The sequence below is a fragment of the Tauraco erythrolophus genome, chromosome 1 (assembly GCF_009769465.1).
Source record: "Tauraco erythrolophus isolate bTauEry1 chromosome 1, bTauEry1.pri, whole genome shotgun sequence".
Lineage (NCBI taxonomy): Eukaryota > Metazoa > Chordata > Aves > Musophagiformes > Musophagidae > Tauraco > Tauraco erythrolophus.
In genome coordinates this window covers 60,493,633-60,513,759 of record NC_141465.1, presented here as the reverse complement: position 1 = coordinate 60,513,759, position 20,127 = coordinate 60,493,633, and the positions used below count along the sequence as shown (strand labels likewise).

Genomic DNA, 20,127 nt, shown 5'->3' with positions numbered 1-20,127 from the left:
AATGCATAGAAGGAGAAAGGGAGAGACTAAAGGAGACGAAATAACTTTCTGTGAATAAACTGTCTGATTAATTCATTCCCCTCTTCTATACAGAAAAATCTGTAAGTCAATACTAGATTCTGCAAAGGTATTTGTTACAGCTCTATCAAACACTGGAGTCAACAATTTGCACAATTTGCAGTCTTTTCACTGTATGAGCTTTCATCCTCAGCAACATCACTGCTTGCTGTTTGTAGAGAAAACTGGATGGGCTAAAGCTTCATGCTGACGTAAGACTTTGAATTAACTGGTTCAGAGTGGCTTTCAAATGATGCAAGGATAAACATATCCTTACTGTACGAGATGAACAAAACTATTGAAACCCTTATATTTCCATGGCTTGGAAACTCAGGGGAAAAGCAAAGCTGGAGAAAAGAGTGCAGAGCCAGAAAGGAAGAAGGGAAACAGTATTTGTACAGATGTTGGCCAGAGGATCTAGAAGAGGGTTTATTGCTATATGATGAGGGTTGAAATGACTGTTTGACTTCTAAGTTGAGTCTGGTTTTGAAATAACCTCCCACTTCAGAATATTGTTAATGAGAACAAGGGATAAAAAGGTACGGCATCATACCTAGTAAATATTTCTATCAGATTCATACAAAAAAAGAAGAGTCAGTCATATCTATATCATTACAGTCACAGGTGTATGTTTTCCATACTCTATCTGTTGGGATGGCTCTGATGTAAGAAAATTATTTTTATACAACTCCCATAAACACCAGAAAGGGAATATTCAGTAACATCTGATAGTTTGAGAGCCCCTCAGAGTCAAATTTTAAAAGTGAGTCTTTTTATTTGCTATGAATTTGGAGGTTTTGTCTTAATATGAAATTGAACAGAGGCACACAGAGATGAATGAGCTGTTGTTCTGTAAATCAGTGCCTTGAGTAAGGTCAGATTAATGGAAAGCAGAGCCCTGTGGAAAGACAGGATGGTGATCTTTTTTATGTGCCAAGGCACCTCACTCCTGTAATATTTTAGCTACAAAAAACATTTGCTGTATGACTAAAGTAGAGAAATCTGGTTGTGAGCCAATAAAGGACTAATGTTGCTACCTAGAAGATGATAAACCAGACTGCTACTGTAGGCTGACATGACCGAAGACATTGCATATCAACAGGCTAGCCAGGTGTCCTGGTTTTAGCTGGGACCAGGATTAGCTCTTTTTTCTAGCAGCTAGAAGAGCTCCGTGTTTTGGTTTTACTCAGAGACTCACTCTGAGAAGAACGCTGATAGTGCACTGATGTTTATAGATGGCACTGAGGTCTCAAGGACTTTTCAGTCTGCCGGGTTCTTGCCAGTGTACAGGAGCACAACAGGATAAGGGGGAGCATAGCTGGGACAAGGGGTCCACGACTCTCCTTACGATTTGTACCTGAACTTAAGATTGAGGGCCAAACTGGCCAATTAGTATTCCATATCATGCAGCGTCATGCCCAGTATAAGAGTCAGGGTCAGCCGGAAAGAAGGGCTTTTGCCCTTCCGGGACTCTCACTTTCGGGTGCTCAGAGTGTTTTCCCTCTCTCTCTTGCTCTCTGTCTCGGGGCCTCCCGTTCGTCCGGGATTGCGGTATCGAGTTCTATCTGTTTCGGGATTGCAGTTTCGGGACGAGACGGGCCTCGGTCAAGGGGTGGTGAGCAATTACACCGTACATCACTCGTTTGCATATGTTTATCCTTGTACATATCTGTATATACATATATTGGTAGCGGTAGTAGTAAATTGTTCTTATCTCAACCCTCGGGTCTCTTTTCTTTTTCCTCTTTGATTCTCTCCCTCATCCCTGAGGTGTGGGAGGGTGAGAGGGGACTGTGTCGGGTATAGTTGCCGGAGCAGCCTAACCCACCACACCAGGCAATAAGCTTTCAGTCTTGCAAAACCGTTTTGCAAGACCCTTTTGCAGGGGTCAGTCCAGTCCTCCAGCACCTATCTTGGCAGGCTTTGCTGCCTCCATCCGCTCCACGTGCCTTGATACCATTCCTGATGCACAATCTCAGTTTTGTGTCCTAAAGCATTATTCAGGGGACTGCAAGACCCTCATTTTATTTCCAGTTTCAGAACATTTTCTGAAATTGAAGAAGATGCCGCCATCTGTATTTCCCCAGTTATCTCAGCATCTGCAAGACTAATGAGATCATGAATTTCTAGTAAAGATATTACATGGAGCGAATCACAAAAGCGAGGAGCAAATCTGTTTTACTTTCCCTGTGGGAATCTTTTTCAGCCTTCTTTTAATATTAGGGCAATACGACCATACAGAATTACAGCCATGCACTATGAAGAACAGTATGGTAAACTACAGCAGTCGCATTACCTTTACAGGGAGCTTTCTGCTCTAGCCAGCAGTTCCTCTGGAGAATCTTTCATCCCTGACGTCTCTTGTTCTCATTCCAGTTTTCTTTGGATTTTTTTTCCTCTTTAGATCATGCCATCGCATCTCCCTCCAAGACTGCCTCCTACACTCTATCATGTTTGTTCATTCACTTTTGCTGTTGCTCTTGGTGAAGGAAGACATTATTTGAGACCCCAAAAGATGCTGAGTGATTCTCGTCCCTATTTGTGTGCATTAGAAGTGTGCGTGTGTTTCAACACCTTGTTAAAATTTTAAGACTTCATGGCTTTCTACCCTTTTGGTTGCCGCAGGCAGGGTAGAAGCTGAACAGCAGCATTCAATTAAGCTAATTTAATGTTCTATTACCCATCTCAAACAGAAAGGAGAAAAAACAACCCACAACATACATAGCATACAAGGCAGGGCAACATATTTATGCCTGAAAGTCTTTCACAAATTGAACAAAATATAGTTCAAAATTAGTTTTAAAAGGCAATAGAAAATAGAAAATGGACATCTGGAAATTAGTTTTTACACTTAGTGTTGAAAATATGACTCCTATTATTTGAAAAAATAACATTCTGCAAAAAGTGGAGCCTGAGCAACAGCATCTTTTAAAGCACACAGTCCTGTTGAGTCTTTAGAACAGCAAGCAGCACCATCCAGTGGTAATTTTTTCCTATTAAGTTCTTAATTAAAGCCAATTTACATACTACAGAATAACCATAGCACCCAAAAGAATGTATTTTTCTTTAAAACACACATATACAGAGAAGAGCCAGACTTCTACCAAGACAGATCTAACAATTAGAGAGGCAATAATCAGTGTAAAATCAATATTCATATTGGATTAATAATACAAAATCATTGTATAACATATAAAGCTGGGATTCAGCTGAGGATTCTGCTTGCTGTTATACTATATTTTTGTTTGAATTTAAACTTGTTCTGCCCTTGTCTTACAGCACTCTGCTTCCTATACACTTCCTTTGTTGTGGTTATGACAGGTAAAAATGACTATAGTTTATCTATCTAGTGCTGGCTCTGTCCTGCTGGAGACTGCTCATTGGTGGCAGTGGCTCGGCTCTACCCTTGCAGTAGAAATCCCAGCACCTCAGGGGTACTGATCCAATGCTCCTCATAAGAAGCAACTTGTAATGCTCCTGCACAGCTGCTTTAAAGTCATTTTCAGCCTCTCAAAATGCACAGAGATCACACTCTCCTCCTAAATCAGACAAAGGCAGGGAACGACTGTAAGCCTTGATAGTCCACACTGCTGAATTGCTAACTCAATCGCTAACTCAATCATAGGCTGTTTTATCTGGGAGAACATCTAGGGTACCATTTGATGAATGTTTCACTCTGTGGGACAGGACAGATGGATTCACCCCGTGTCTGGATCCCCTTGTTCAATCCAGTCCTCCAGCACCTATCTCAGCAGGCTTTGCTGCCTTCATCTGCTCCACATGCCTTAGTACCATTCCCAATGCACCCACTCAGTTTATATCCTAAAAGCATTATTTGTGTGAACTGCAAGACTGCCCTCATTATATTGCACATTTTCAGTTGGGGGAAAAAAAAAAAAGAAAAGAAAAAAGAGGAGACTTTTGAATGGTAATAGTGCTTTAGAGTTATGAGGACTCCAAACCAGACCCACAACCACACGCTGCCCAGGAAGGATGCAGGCAGCCTGCTCCAGAGGGAGCTAGATTTTTCTTCAAGCTAGTTTCTTCTACTGGGTTTTATTTTTTACATTTCACTATGTTGGATTCAGGTTCTGTGCAACCCCCAGAGTCACAACATTTAAGATTTCTGCCTCAGGCTGGGAAGTTTGCTCTCCGAGCTCTACCTCATGGCTCCCTTTCTACCTCACCACAGAACACTATAGACCAACAAGACAATATCAAGGCAGCCTTCTCTCTCCTCCGCTCAAGACCAGTAGTCTCTCAAGGAAGGAAGGATGTGCAGGAGAGCATCTTTGCCCTGCTGCAGGCTGGTCAGCACACTCAGGGGCACTGGCTTTCCTGCTCTGCCCCAATCATGGACTCTTCTGCCCCTTCCCACACCCAGACAAAAGGGCAGATGAGGGCAAACTTTCATTCTTGCCCCGTGAGGTATGACTCAGTGGCTTCACCAAAGAGGATAGACAATTTATTCTGATAATCTATTCCTAATTTTCTGCCAAAACCTACAACTGCATTTTAATGTCTTTTCACAATTTTTCCATCCTAGCACGACTGGAAATAATATCAGCAGGAATATATTCTTTCCCACAAAGGGCGTGTAGAGCAGCAGCTTCAATTTTCATTTTTACACCATCTTCTCCAATAAAGGCTATGGATTTTCTTCTGTCCCTTTGCTACCGGTCTTTTGATAAGATACATGTGGAGGTGGCAACACTCTAATCCGCACTCTTCTCTGTCTGTATTTAGATAGAGATCAATATGAGAATGGATGGAAAGTGAGAAACCACACTAAGCTGATCACTTGTTTCTGTGACTTTCCTCACTGGAAAAATTCTCCCTTAAGATTAGTCTATTGCCATCATTTAGTATCATGTTCCATATACAAGTGAATATTTCTTCTCTTTTCCTGTTCCCTCTCTGAAGCATCATTTTCCATGTGTAAATAAATAAATAGCCTCATTACTGGAAATAAGCAAAAGCTAGACTGTGTGAGCATAGACAACAGTAATAACAAACATCTTACTACATTTGTAAAAATGCTTCCTGTGAGGAAACTTTTTTTCAGCCATCCCACAATGCTAGAAAAATGGTCAGACTGAACCACATGAAAGTTTTGCTGTCTGCAGCTAATTTCTGCTGGTTAGATGCTATTAAAAATCACTCTGCTTTGAGTTAAAGAAATTAAGCTTAAGGGATGTTTATTCATAATTTAAGCTAGTTAATAATAGAAAACTAATATGGAGAGAAATTGACACTCTCCATTGCCATTAAAGTAGTAAAAATTGTCATTATAAGCCCATGCTTCATGCTACTAAGAAGCTTTTAAGGCTAGATCTTGCACTTCCAAGTATTTGTGTTTTAAGGAGAAATACGGACATGCAAATGCTATTCAAGATGTTACATCATTAAAACATCATTTGAAAGATTCTGGTGAGATCTTTCTTAGGGCTGCCTACAAGAGAGGATATGAAACTGAATGATAGCTCCTACGAAAAAGAAAAAGTCCAATGGAGGCTCTCGGAACTTCTGACACTTGCTGGTATCACTTTTCTGCCATTTTACGTATTATTGGCATCTCTTCTGTTTCGTATTGTTGGGTTTTTTTAATTTAATAAAATGAATGTTATTCTGCATTTTCTCCTGACTAAATAAAATGTTTTTTAAATAGCTTTAAAAAGGCCGTTACCTTCATTTATTTTTCTGCTGGCTCATTTAAGTATCATAAACAGTTAACACTCCATTTTAACCCACAACACAAAGCAAAAGGAAAATATTGGACCAATGCACACAATAATTCTTGCAATTTAATGAGATCTGTCCTTAAATAATAACTGTTTAACATTACTCCTTACATATTTCTAATTAATGCAGCTCCAACATAGCTGCAAATATGCAGCTAATTGTTAATAATAAGAGCTTTGTCAACTCAAGAAACTTTTCTAAACATCAGTAAAACTTTATAATATTAACAGATATCTTAAGATTCATAGATTCACAGATTTCTAGGTTGGAAAAGACCTTAGAGATCATCCAGTCTAACCATATAATATAGATAGGCAGATAAATAGGCAGATATAGATAGGCAGATAGATTTCTTTTCGGGGTAACCAGTGTCTTATCCCATTTTCTGTCTACAGAAATAGAGACAAAAGGGGAGAAATCAAAGATATCTTACTGTATTGCAAAGAGGAAACAATGAGATTTTATCTACACTGCTTTTCCTTGACTATGCTGCACCACCAGAAACAACCATGTGAGTGAATGGGGTATAAAGAGCCACTTTAGTTACGTACATAGAAAAAGGTTTTCCTAGGAAAAAAAAAAAAAAGGGAAATCAAAGAAGGCAAAAGACAAAATGCATGCTTAGCTCAAAGAACAAGATGTTTGGAGATGAAAAGTGTAAAAATTAAATTTTCTAAGATTTTTTTGTTTAAATTCTTTTTCAAGTTCTCAGTTGAAAGAGGCTACATATTTCAACGATCAAAACTAGAAAAGCCTGTCTTCAAATACATTGTGAACTAATTTAGTACAGCAACATCAGCATAGAACTCTGCACATCTGCACTTTACACCAGATTTCCCTGTAGACCAATGTGAAAACATACTTATAGCTTATCTTACCTATGTTCCTCAGTAATCTTGAGGAGTCAGACAGTAGAGCTGGCACACTTTTTTTTTTTTTTTTTTAACCTACACTTGTTTTAATTTCCTGTGCAGTGTAGGCTTCCAAGAACAAAATGAAATACTTCATTGTTTTCAACAAGTCTATAAAATAGTATAGATTAGATTAATTCAAAAAATGCCATAAGCAGCAGAATTTTTTTCTCCTTTCTCCTCTGGGAGAAGGGGGGGGAACGGAAGACTGGAATGCAAAGAGAGAATTGATCAATATTTGAAGAAAAAACAATTTCAAGAGAATGAATGTTTAGTTACTGAAAGAAAGAATGATTACATGGGGAAAAAAAAGAAAAAACCCATGTATTTCAGACAGAAAATGTAACTAAGAGATGTCCATCTAAAGAGAGTTAAAAGCAATATACCAAAATTTCAAGGGACAGAGTAGGATTGTGAAGTAAGAAAATTTTCATATTTTTGATAAGCATAAAAAAGAAATCATTAGAAGTTAAAGAGGAAAAGAGGCATCTTCTTTTACCAGAAGTAAATTTGTATTTTATGTATATGTAACACATAATCAGTTTCAAAAGAAACACTTAAAATAAATTCCTGAAGAAACGAGGTTCAACAACTTAACGTGTTTGCTGAAGAACAGCACATCCTGAGACAGTAAGACTTCTCCGCGGACAAGGACTGGTACTTGAGATACATGGAACTCCTAGAAATTTGATGCCAAGAGAGAGGTAAACAGCTGCCTCAAAGCAGAGTTTATCCTGTGTCTTTACAGAGGTGCAAGTTTGGAGAAAATTGGAGTTTACAGTAAATGCACTCCATTTTCCAACTGGAACCTCTTCATCAGATTTTTCCATCATTTGCACCTCCAGAATCTCTTGCAGCCTGTTCTCCTGGACACTCCCTTTTGACTAAGGTAGTAAAGGACAAGAGGAGAAGGGAAAGGAAGGATTAAAAGATGAGGACAGTGGGGTTGAAGAGGTTGTGGGCACAAGATCTACAATTTATATTTGGGGAAAAAGGCTATGCAGAAGCAGCAAAAGGCATACTTTCTGGTGGCTCGTAGGAGTTATAACAGATAAAACACTTCCACTTTCTTCATTGTTATAAAAAAATATGTGAAAATATAGCTCTAAAACTTGTTTGGGTGTCCATACAGTCTGAAGTTGAACCTGTATTGCCAACGATATTGAATAAAACACAGGAAACTAATAAAGACTGATAAAAGATGGGGAGCAACAACACTGAAAATTAAAATCCATGAGAGATCACTCCTGGAGCAACACCAATTGATTTCTCTAACAGTGATAACTGCTAATGGAAGAGACAGTGCAATGTGTTGAGAGAGCAGGACTTCAGGCACTTAAGTTATAGATACGGAATATAAGGTAAGTCACTATTACGTATTCTAACAATATTAACATCCATCTCTTGTAAGAGATCCATGAGGGAACCAAACAACATCCAAGTTTTGTTTCAGTGGTAGTTATTTCCAGCTTATATATTTATAGTTTAAGATTTACTCTAGTTGTAGCATTTATCATTCCTACAGATCTTATGAAGAAAACAGCTATCGTGATGCAATAGTCACTTTCCACATTTTAAATTTCAAAAAGGTTTACTTAGAAGTATCTAGTTCTGCTTTTGAATTTGCAGAAATGTTTCTGCCAACAACAGAATTTTTTCCCCTTGATCTTTTCACAGAAACAATGTTAATGAGTTGTTTTAAGAGTTTCTCATAGAAACAACAGGAAAATGCGTGCTTTCCTTGGCTTTGCTTTTCAGTTTCAATCCTTTATTTCCTTTGACACATGAATTGTTCTGATGCAGCTTTCTGGGATGCAAACACGAAACCACTCTTCATATACATTAAAAACCTGATGTTTTTGCAATTGCTGAAAGGTTGCATACTTGGTTTTTTTTTTTAAATAAAAGCTATATTTAAAAGTATTAAGCTTATTTTATTGCTGTGCTACATGCCTACATATATTTATAGTAAAATCTAGTCCAATCCCTCTCCACAATATTATATCTCTTTGCTCATTTGTAAAGTACATAGAGGCATCTTTAGCTTTATAAATAAATTACCATTGCTGAATGACATCATCTAAACGTCTAAAGCATCTGTCATTTTGTACGCATGCATTATTGATGTTTGATTAGAAGTTGGTCGACTATCTTACCATTTCAACAGCCAACAGGATTAAAAGCTTAAAATACACAAGGGGTGTGGAAGAAAAATGAGCGTGCTGGACATATTTACTATGAAGCACTTTGTAGACCTGATTTGATTCACGCTTCTGTTTCATACTAATGTAAATCAGGTGTGATTCAACTTGGAGAATTCGAATAGCATGGATGCTCACATGAATAAAAAGAAAAAAAAATAGTCCCTTGTATCTGTTCTTTATATCAAGATGATCGGATAGTAACCGTGTTCAGCTCAAAGTCAGTTGGAGCCCTGTGATGCTTCTGGCATGTTTTTCATCCTTAGTGCTGATGCAATGCATTTTCATTGGGCTTGGTAACTGAATGATTTGGAATTATGTTGCAATATATGTTTTAAATGTTTTCCCTGTCCCTTGACTTCTTCATGTTAACTCAGACTCCATTTCCTCTTTAAATAATACAGTAAAAGGATTTCTAAATGTCACTCATTAGAAAGCGTGTTCGGTTTAACCTTTTAAAAGTACACTGAATTCAGAGTTTGAGGTGTCTTAGAGGAGGAAATAGCCAAAGGTTTTATTTCTTTTACCTTATGTTAAAAAACAATTAATGTAAAAACAGATTATCTGCATCTTTTATAACCCAGACTTATTTTCACTCTCACAGACAAACTATAATCCTGTTAAAATACTAAAACACTAATAGACCCTAATGGAAAAATACACAAAATCACTGTAACATTAATATAATTTACCAAAATCAGTTACAATTCAGAACAATTTCCTTGCACATATCTTATTCATGCCATTAGCAACACTAATGGTACAGCAAGGATTCATATACACATTTTTAAAGGATATTAAAGCCCAAGAATTAAATTCTTCCTTGTGCAATGTAAGGGAAAAATAAAATCAGAGTACAAACCATGACTTACTTCCAGTATGATGAGCACATAGACACCTACTAAGATGATGGAGGCAATTGTTACTTGTGCCTCTATATTTGCACGAAGGTATTGATGCTTCATGGAGAGAGGAACACTTCCAGGATCCTGTAGGAAAGCTTGAATGTTTATGAAGATGGTGCCTCTGGTGAAAGAAACAGGAGTTTTGCTTACTTCTGGAATAAAATACCATTAATTTTATTTATGCATTAATTTTATATTGAATACCTATGAAATACACATATATGTGTTATATCTTTACAATTGCAAGCAACTTTTCAAACATTTTCATTCTATCCCTCTAAATAGAATTGTTTGGAAAGTAACTCAAGTACAAACCAGCCTTGTAAATCAATTTATAAAGCAAAAGGAATTCATTTTTTCCTGCCCCTCTGAAACAGGCTGTGATAGATTATTTCTAAAACATTATTTATTCCTTCATATTGAAGTCTATGTAAATGACTACTTCAATGGATCATTTCTCAGTCTCTTAGCCAACCTGTTTGGTATCTGAAAGGTTCTAGTTCTGATGATTTGCTGACTTCTTCTTGAATTTAAGGGTAGAGACCAGTTGTATACCACCTGCAAGAGAGTCATATTTAGCAATATTAATAAAAGTCAGTGAAAGTGATATGTCTCTGATCTAGGGGCTTATTCCTCTTTATTCTCTCTCCTGTCCATTTTTGTGGTCAGGGCATAACACACACCAGCCTAAATTAATTCCACCTGATTAGGTATGTTAGAGGCTCTCAGATTGGAGCAAACTCATCCTCATCCCCTCACTCAATCAATGAGGTGAGAGACACCTCCAGGAGGCACTCCAGATGGGAGATTATTAACTCATTCAGAGTTACTGAATGCCTTCTTTGCCTCAGTCTATACTGCTGGAGGCTATCCTGATGAGCCCTGGAACCCTGAGGCTCCTGAGGAAGTCAGGATAGAGGAAGAGTCTACCCTGGATGATGAGGACTTGGTTAGGGACCAGTTAAGCAACTTGACCATCCATAAATCCATGGGTCTTGATGGGATGCACCCACAGGTGCATGGGAGCTGAGGATGTCGTTGCCAGACCACTCGCGTTCCTCTTTGCTAAATCATGGGGAACAAGAGAGGTGCCTGAGGACTGGAGGAAAGCAAATGTCATTTCGGTCTTCACAAAGGGCAAGAAGGAAGATCCAGGTAACTATAGACCAGTCAGCCTCACCTCCATCCCAGGAAAGATAATGGAACAACTTATCCTTGGTGCTATCTCTAGGCATATCAAGGATAAGAGGGTCATTAGGGGCAGTCAACATGGCTTCACTAAAGGGAAGTCGTGCTTGACAAACCTGATAGCCTTTTATGAGGACATCACCCAGTGGGTGGATGATGGTAGAGCAGTGGATGTGGTCTATCTTGACTTTAGTAAAGCATTTGACAGAGTATCCCACAGCATCCTCCCAGCTAAACTGAGGAAATGTGGTCTGGATGATCGGGTAGTGAGGTGGATTGTGAACTGGCTGAAGGATAGAAGCCAGAGAGTAGTGGTCAATGGGATGGAGTCCAGTTGGAGGCCTGTATCCAGTGGAGTCCCTCAAGTGTCAGTACTGGGACTTGTATTGTTCAACATATTCATCAAAGACTTGGATATTCATCTTCAAGGCCAGGTTGGATGAGGCCCTGAGCAACCTGATCTAGTTGGAGATATCCCTGTTCCTTGCAGGGGGGTTGGACTAGATGACCTTTGAAGGTCCCTTCCAGCCCTAACCATTCTATGATTCTATGATGAGAGAATAGAGTGCACGGTCAGCAAGTTTGCTGATGACACTAAACTGGGAGGAGTGGCTGACACACCTGAAGGCTGTGCTGCCATTCAGAGAGACGTGGACAGGCTGGAGAGTTGGGCAGGGAGAAATTTAATGAAATGCAAGAAGGGCAAGTGCAGAGTCTTGCATTTGGATAAGAACAACCTCATGTACCAGTACAAGTTGGGGACTGAACTGTTGGGGAACAGCACAGGGGAAAGGGACCTGGGGGTCCTGGTGGGCAGTAGGATGACCATGAGCCAGCAATGTGCCCTTGTGGCCAAGAAGGCCAATGGCATCCTGGGGTGTATTAGAAGGAGTGTGGTTAGTAGGTCGAGAGAGGTTCTCCTCCATCTCTACTCTGCCCTGGTGAGGCCGCATCTGGAATATTGTGTCCAGTTCTGGGCCCTTCAGTTCAAGAAGGACAAGGAACTGCTTGAGGGAGTCCAGCACAGGGCCACAAAGATGATTAAGGGAGTGGAGCATCTCCCTTATGAGGAAAGGCTGAGGGAGCTGAGTCTGTTTAGCTTGGAGAAGAGGAGAATGAGGGGGGACCTCATTAATGTTTATAAATATGTAAAGGGTGACTGCCATGAGGATGGAGCCAGGCTCTTCTCAGTGGCATCCAATGATAGGACAAGGGGAAATGGATATAAGCTGGAACATAGGAGGTTCCACTTAAACATGAGGAAGAACTTCTTCCCAGTAAGGGTAACAGAACACTGGAATAGGCTGCCCAGAGAGGTTGTGGAGTTTCCTTCTCTGGAGATGTTCAAAACCTGCCTGGACGTGTTCTTGTGTGATCTGACCTAGGTGGTCCTGCTCAGGCAGGGGGATTGGACTAGATGATCCTTTGAGGTCCCTTCCAATCCCTAATATTCTGTGATTCTGTGAGCTGCCAAAGCACACTTTACATTGACTACAAGGAGCACCTAGGGCAGCTAGACTCAGAGACAACAATCTGGTGCTTTCCTAAAGACTGCCTGGAAATAAGACTAATACACGAGGCACAGATGATGACAGGCCCAGGAGCAATGTCATACCCCCAGACATTATGAAGAGGACACGGTAGAATTTCAGTAAACAAGATTCCTGTTTGCTGATATTCTAGGAAATAGAAACAAAAAATCACCAGAAAAAAAAAAAAGAAAAATAAAATTCCGAAACTTTACCCATTACTACACACTGATATTCATGCAAGTTTAGCCAAATATACTCTTTAAATGTAGATACAGACATTCTCTCTTTTTTAAAGTAAAGGAACTTAAAAATTTGTTTAATTGTAGCCTAAATCCTGAGCCTGTCCTGATCCTGTACAGCACAAAGTGCAGAAAAAAATAGCTTAATCAGCCAGCTTGGAACATCTGAGAGAGAGAAATGCCTGAGGAGCATGCAGGGAAGGTTATTTTGGCTACCTACTTGCTTGGTCACGTCAAGACCACTGCTGGCATGCCAGCAGGAGGTGGGCTGCTGCAGCCAACAGTGCACTTGGGTGAAAGCTCCTTGAGGATCACTGCCATCAGCACAGGTTATGAAAGCCTCCTCATCATGGGGGTGGGTGTTTTAAGACAGTAATTACCATTAGTGTATTGTTTGCCATGCTGAGGCTGAGACTAGTTAGTCTTTTGCTGCAGGCTGTGAGATTGGGTGTAAGTGGGAATACAGTTAGTATCGCTCAGCTGTGCTGTCACTGGTAGAGGCAGGCCATCCTGTCACCTATACAGAATGAGAGGCAGTCGTTTGTTTGTCAATGTTATTTATTAGGTGATTAAGCTTATTTTTATTTTTCAGTGGTACACAATGACAGGCTGTAAAAGATCCTCCTTCACCAAGTTCTCTAGGAGAGCGCAGCAGGAACTTGTTACAAAGAACATCAACAAAGAGAAAGCCTTAAGAGAAATAAAGTCAATAAACATGACACATGTTTGATAAAATAATTTGCAACAAAATGTGAAAATGCATTTCAGTGAGTGCAAAAAGGCACTTCACACTTGTTTCTTTCTTCTAAGACTACTTTTGAAACGTTGCCAATTTTAAACGCAAGAGCTTCCACGCTAGGTGTCAGTCAAGGGGCGTAAGTTTTACAAATTTTCAATATAGGAAGCTAAAGAAAGTCTTATAAAAACAAAAGAAAATGAAACTTTACTCTTGTTAGGATAAATTTTCTAATGCTGACGTTAACACACTTCACAGCAGGGAAAAGCATGATCACTTAAGCCACAAAATGGTGATGGAAATATAAGTGATTAAACACACCTCAGAAAAAGTGAAAGAAAATTTAAAGACCATCACCTGCTGCTGGCGTCTCCTCCTTGATTCAGTGTCTTCAGTCTGGCTGATTTGTACTACAATGTATTCCTCTGTTTGCTGATGAACTACATCCGCTACAAATGGTCCTACTATGTCCAGCTTTAACAGAGCAGAATCACGAAAATCAGTCAGATTCATAGCTGTAAACGAAGTTGTTAAGGTGTAAATTTCCACTAAAAATGAGTATAGGCTATACAAATTCCAGGGAAAAAATAGATTATCCAACTTGTATTTATTATTTATTATCCAACATATTTTTTTAATCTAAAATGCTTAAGAAACTATGAAAAGAACAAAATAGATGTTTCCTAAGAAAACAGGAATTACAAGTTCAGAACAAAGACATCTGTCCTTTCCTAGCTACTTTTGAGATCACTAACGCTCTCAGCTGACACTGTAGATGTACCAAAGCATATGGAGATGGACAGAGTGTAAAAGTAAGTAAGCCTTATAGAGAAGTAAGGCTCTTTAAATGTTTATACTAGATGAAAGGCTGCATCATTAGCTCAGCAGTTTAAACAACATAGAATTCATGATGTGAAAAACACTGTAAGCTCCAATCATGGGGAAAATTAAATCAGAATCAACATCTCACTCATGTCAGAGAATTTACTTTTTGGTCAAAATTTTACTCGCAAGTTTTCAAATATCTGAAAGACATATTTTCAAGCTCCTTTGAGTTGAAATGTTCATGAGCTTTTTCTTCTCCATCCCCCTCTTCTACTTTTTCTTTCTTCCTGTTTTGCATATCTAGGATGATCTGTGATCAAACTACATTCCTAGTCTAATTAAGAATTCAGCCAATTATGATTCACAAATCCATTGGAAGCCTGGCTCTATCAGTCTGAATACATCTAGGAGTATTTAAACTCAGTATTGTGAGAAGTCCACTTCTAGCATTGTTGAGAAAGAAACATCCTCATGGGGAAGAGTGAAAGCCTAAACTTTTAAAACCTTCCTAGTTCTTTCATTACTATAACAGAGAAACATTGTAATTGTTTTGCTACTGTCTGTGAACTGGTAGAAAGCCTAGGCATCACCACCAAAAAGAAAAAGTTCTAAGAAGGGAAGAGACATGATTTCACATGTATATGTTCTGCTGAAATCATGCAACATAATCATGCGTTTGAGTATCTTAATGGTCTGAACATCTAACAGTTCATTGAGCATACTATAAAGAGTGAATCTGTTGAGGAAAAAGAAAAAAAGAAAAAACCCATACATGATCAATACACCTACCAGGAGTTTTCCAGAAACATGTTTTGTCACCCACAGAACTCAAAGATGTTAATAGAAGAAGAAAAAGCACAGTATAGTTAGAGGAGACCCAGTACAGTGCTGTGCCTTGCTTCTCAGTGAGCCTCAGTAAGGCCACCCATGCAGACCAGGCTTTAAGGAGGAAAGCTTTGTAGTATTACACAGGGCTCACTCATCTGAAAAAGAGTTGTTGCTCCTGTTCACATTCCCAGCAGGAGAACTGGATCCAGAAAAGAGATGTCTCTCACACTAACCCAAAGAAAGATCTTAGCAGATCTAGTGGCAAGCGAGTAGCCAACGCATTGCAAAGTAATACAAATATCACCCTGTTTATCACGGTGAGCAGAGCAATCACCATCAGTGTCACTCACATGCCGTTCATTAAGAATGAACCTCTCAAGCATCTATTTGCTTAAAGGAATCACACAGGAAAGGATAAAGAAAAAACTCAGATGCAACAAGTGAAGAGATCAGTTCTGGTCAGGGGAATTTACACACACATCCCTTAGCAAGGGTAAATACAAATTACAACAACTCTTTTCTGGTTCTGAAGGTTTTAAGCATGATTTGGCATCCCAGTTTTTCTGTGTCGTAATTAATACATAATATTAATCTCAAATGGAACTATAGCTATACCTTTCATGAGAGATATTATGTATATATACCTTCTAAAATGCCTGCTGACCTGAAGTCATTAACCCGATGATTTGGGACACCTCTTGACAGTCTGCCTTTTATTGGGAGTGTAACCAGTAATTTATGTCTTGAAAAGCTTCATGTGCATATAATTATGGCAGCTTCCTTTTAAGCAATACTTTTAAAATAAATCCTGTAATTACCTAGATGACACATTCAGGAGCTATTATAAAAGATGCTTAAAATTAAAGAGGGAAAAAATGAAACCTTATTTTCAAGAAGAGTGGTTCCTTCCTTCGTTTCCTATAAAGAGGAGGATACTTAAGATGTTTTTCCATTCCTTTCTGTGCATTTATAAAACCATCAGAAAGAGCCCTAGTAAAACAGGTTCTCCTTTGATTGAAAGTGGAACTGATCATTCACTAGTCTGCATTGAGGCACTGAAATCCCATCAGTTATCTTTCTCCAAATAATATTTAAAGACTCTGTCATAATTCCATTGTTGGACTGCAGCAGATCACAGCCTTTATGAAAGGTGGAATCAAAATAAACCAGGAGAAAACTTCAGCCATGCTTATATGAATCAAAATGCAATTTTTTTTAATCAAGCTGCTTTTCAGAATATTTTTGTTCTGTCTTATCTTGGTTTTACATTTCCCTTGAATTGCCAGAATGTGACCGTTTATATTTTAATCACTCAAATGTGACTAACTTCTGGGAAAACTATCTTTTTACTTCTAATACTCCTTTTATTCCACAACCTAACCATGCTAGAGCTTTTTGTCTTTTCTGAACGTTTTTTGTAATATGGCCTTCAGTATATGCCTTTAAAGCAAAAAATCTCCCTGACAAGATTTACAGCCAGAACTGTTGGGTTTTATTTCACTTCAGCTAAGCTGCCTCATTTTTATGTAGTTCCATTCTTGAAATTATATTACAGCTGTGAATTATCCTGTCAAGGGATTTGTATTTGTGTATGCTTTGTGCACCATCACACAGTGGCTGGCTGTATTTATATCTGGCACCAGGTTGGGCCCAGTGCTCAGAGCTAAACCAAGAGCTGTTGTTTCTGATCTTGGTTTTCTGACTAGCTGATCATAGAAGGTATTGAAGGGTGCGCAAGAGTCACCTCATCTCGCTTTACTTTTTTGTAGACAACATGAGGGAAAGGGATGCAGTGGCTAAATGTTTAAATTGGTATTCATTCACCACAGTTTATAATTCTGTACTGCAGACATCTGCATCTGAGTTGTTTATTCCCTTAAAATCAATGAAAAGAGAGTGCTTTTAAGATGGAATTCATCGCTTCATTTTAGACTAACAAACAAAGACAAGAGGGATCGCTCATGAGAAGCATCAGTTCTCTCTATTGACCATAAGGAGAGCCTAGGATGACTAACTCAGCTGAGTCACCCCCTAAATACTGGGTCCCTGCCCTACCCTGCATCCTGTCCTTAGTTTGGTGTGTACAGAGCCGACTGAAAAGCCACGATTGACAGAGATTGTCTGTTATATTTGCATGCAGATGGATGACTTCATGCTTTCTTTAACATCTACTTGTATCACCTTCTCTGCCTACTCTAAAATGTACCTTGAGAATACTATGTCTGTTGATGATTTTTCATCAAGTTTCTGAGGTGCTTATACACGATTGATCTGATTAATAACCAAGTCATCCATGTTAGTTTCTCGAGCATATTACCATTTTAAAGAAGGCATTTTGCCTGGGTCTTAGCATCTATCTTTACTATTATCCTTAACTGGGGTTATTTCTGCATCATTCTTCATAGTTTTCTCTTTTGCTGTCCTATCCCTGTTGGTAGCTTATGAGGTTGTTTTTACATCATCTCTTTACAACATAACAAGTTGAACCACATGTTTTTCTATACCTATGGGTATAGAAAAGAATCTGAAGAATGCTCCGTAACTTCTTTTTTTTGCGCCTTTTTAGAGTGTCAGCAATCTAGTTCCATTTTTGTCTACATTGGATCCATCCTTTCTCTCCATGCTCCATTAGTTCCAGAAGTTTTGTGAGTCTTCAATAAACTCTTTTCCACAGCATTTTCTCAATGATGCCTTGAGATTCTGCTTCTTTGCCTGCCTCTGCACATGATCCTAGTCTTCATCCATCTACTTAGCAGCTTGAAAATTGCCTGCAGGCCAAAATGCTTAGTACATTTCCAACAGCATCAACAAACTTAAATGATTTTTAAATGTGTTCTGCAAGGAAAAATTGCAGAGGAGTGTCTGACAGTAGAGAACTAGGGTTACAAAATAATAATAAATAAAAAAATCAGAGAGGAAAAGAACTAAAGGGATTAGAGAGGTTGTTTCATTCATTAAGTAAATTTATGCTCCCTAGGAGAAGAACCCATTTTCAGGACCTCCAAGGAAACTGAAAGGTCTGATAAAATCTGACTATATTCTTTGCCTCACAGTCTTTCTATATGTACCTCTGGTTCAGGGAGTGGGAAAGGTGATTTTCAGTGTCACTAATGGTCATGGCATGATTATAAGTTTTCCTAGTGACCTTTTCTTGCTCCATGATTAACACGATTGCACCAATCATTCAAACTCATGCAACTTCAGCAAGAAATTTGATAATAAGGTCAGCGCATTTATCCGTCTTATCTCTGCTCAGTCAAGAGCCTCCCCATCAACCTCCATATGTAGAATTGTTCTAAATAGTTCCACTGAATCCAAATGAAATGAGAAACCTAGTCTATGATGTAAATGTCAACATATTAGTGCTATTGAGATACATCTTCTACTTTCCGAATTTGAGATCTTAATCCTGGACTGGTTGTGATGAAATCTCTCAGAGCTACTGAGGAGGGAGGTAAGTCAGTGAAAATGTCCACTCACTGGTCAATCTGACATCTCTGGTTTTGTTTGATGTGGATTGACTGGAAACTTGTTCAGCCATGACTTGAGATGGTGTATTATCATTACATTTTGTTCTGCATGTAAAGAGAAAGTGAGTAAGGAACCGTTCACCCTGGGTGCTATGCAAATATATACCTTGCAAAATGTCAGCTCTTGCTCCAAAACTTTTACTAAGGAGATATCAAACATTTAAAGCAAACAATCAGATCAAGTCTGAAAGGCTTTAAAAAACATTTATAAAAATGCGAGATCATTGGCCAGACTCGGAAAGAATTCACAATACACTCCCCATAAACTCCTATCAGGTTTCAGGTCAAAGAAAAGGAAGTTCTGACAATCAGTCTCAAAAAAGGAAAATGAAATTGCTTCATCTAGGCTGATCTAACTTTCCCTCGGCTATAACAGGAACTTGCACAAGTACAGAGGTTGAGAGAGGAGCAAACAAGATTGTTAGTGAAACACTTGTCAGGGACAGAGTAAAGATGGAAATTCACAGCTCAACGAGGTAGGTGTGAGACCCACTGCACAGAAATGTGCTGGAAGAAGATTTAACTTTTCTTGTAAAAAGAAAATATTTCTACTATTGAGAAGTGTAGAAATAGCAATAATTGTATCAGGTATAGTGAAAGAAAAGGCATCATATAAGAGACAGACACTCATTACAAGGCAGTAAGGTAGCATACAGTTTGATTGCATAATTCCTTAATAGTACCCACAAATCCCCATTACTTTTTAATTTCATAAAGCCTAGTTAAATTCAAAAAGTTAGTCCACAGTTCTGCTCCAGCTGTCTCTTTCACATTGCGAGACAAAAATTTAAAATTTTGCTTAGATCAGGGCAGAAGCTATTAGAAATGAAGGAACGCACACAAAATATATTTAGCATTTCAGAAGACTCTTCAAGTCTCAAAACCTATGTAAGTTGTGGAGAAGAACAGGAATATTTCTCATTCCCTCTTTCCTCAACTAGTTAATGGAGAGAAGTTACCCGAAGGTTTGAATGGCCAAACAGTTACAGAAAATAAAAATGTTCATGTCTTAGAAGAGGTACATGTAACGAAACTAAGAAATGCTGAAAGTTATTCAGATTCTATATCTCTTCTTCTGTTTTTATAACCTGCTTTCCAAAGGCACATCATCGTATTAATTATTTATGCTTCCCACTTAACACAGAGCCTTTGAGCAAAAGATCTGAAAATGCTTCACATATTTACATCAATAGGGATATTGAATCTTGCTTCCTGAAAAAAAAAAAAAAAAAAAAGAGTCCTCTAGCCAGGCTTCAGTACAAACTTACTTCTTTCTGGTATTAGAGAACTGACTGTTCAAGTTTATAAACCAATAAATTCCAAATGTTGTCAAAAAGGACCAATATTACCACTATTTTGAAAAACTATGCTAAATCCACTGAATTTGTATCTGGTGCCAATAGGGAAATCAGTATTAGAAAAAAAAAAAAATC

General features: G+C 38.5%; 1 protein-coding gene across 2 annotated transcripts in view; it reads right to left on the bottom strand.

Moving 5' to 3' along the window:
* Nucleotides 1-20,127, bottom strand: part of OCA2 (OCA2 melanosomal transmembrane protein) — a 190,232-nt gene that overhangs the window by 139,042 nt on the left and 31,063 nt on the right. The window contains exons 6-8 of one of the 2 annotated variants that reach the window (XM_086609846.1): nucleotides 13,863-14,026; nucleotides 10,292-10,374; nucleotides 9,784-9,937 (exon numbers count right to left, since the gene is read on the bottom strand). In XM_086609846.1, the coding sequence (XP_086465972.1) occupies nucleotides 9,784-9,937; nucleotides 10,292-10,374; nucleotides 13,863-14,026 (401 nt within the window). The remainder of the gene's footprint in view (nucleotides 1-9,783; nucleotides 9,938-10,291; nucleotides 10,375-13,862; nucleotides 14,027-20,127) is intronic. The other variant, XM_086609852.1, reaches the window with a different exon arrangement.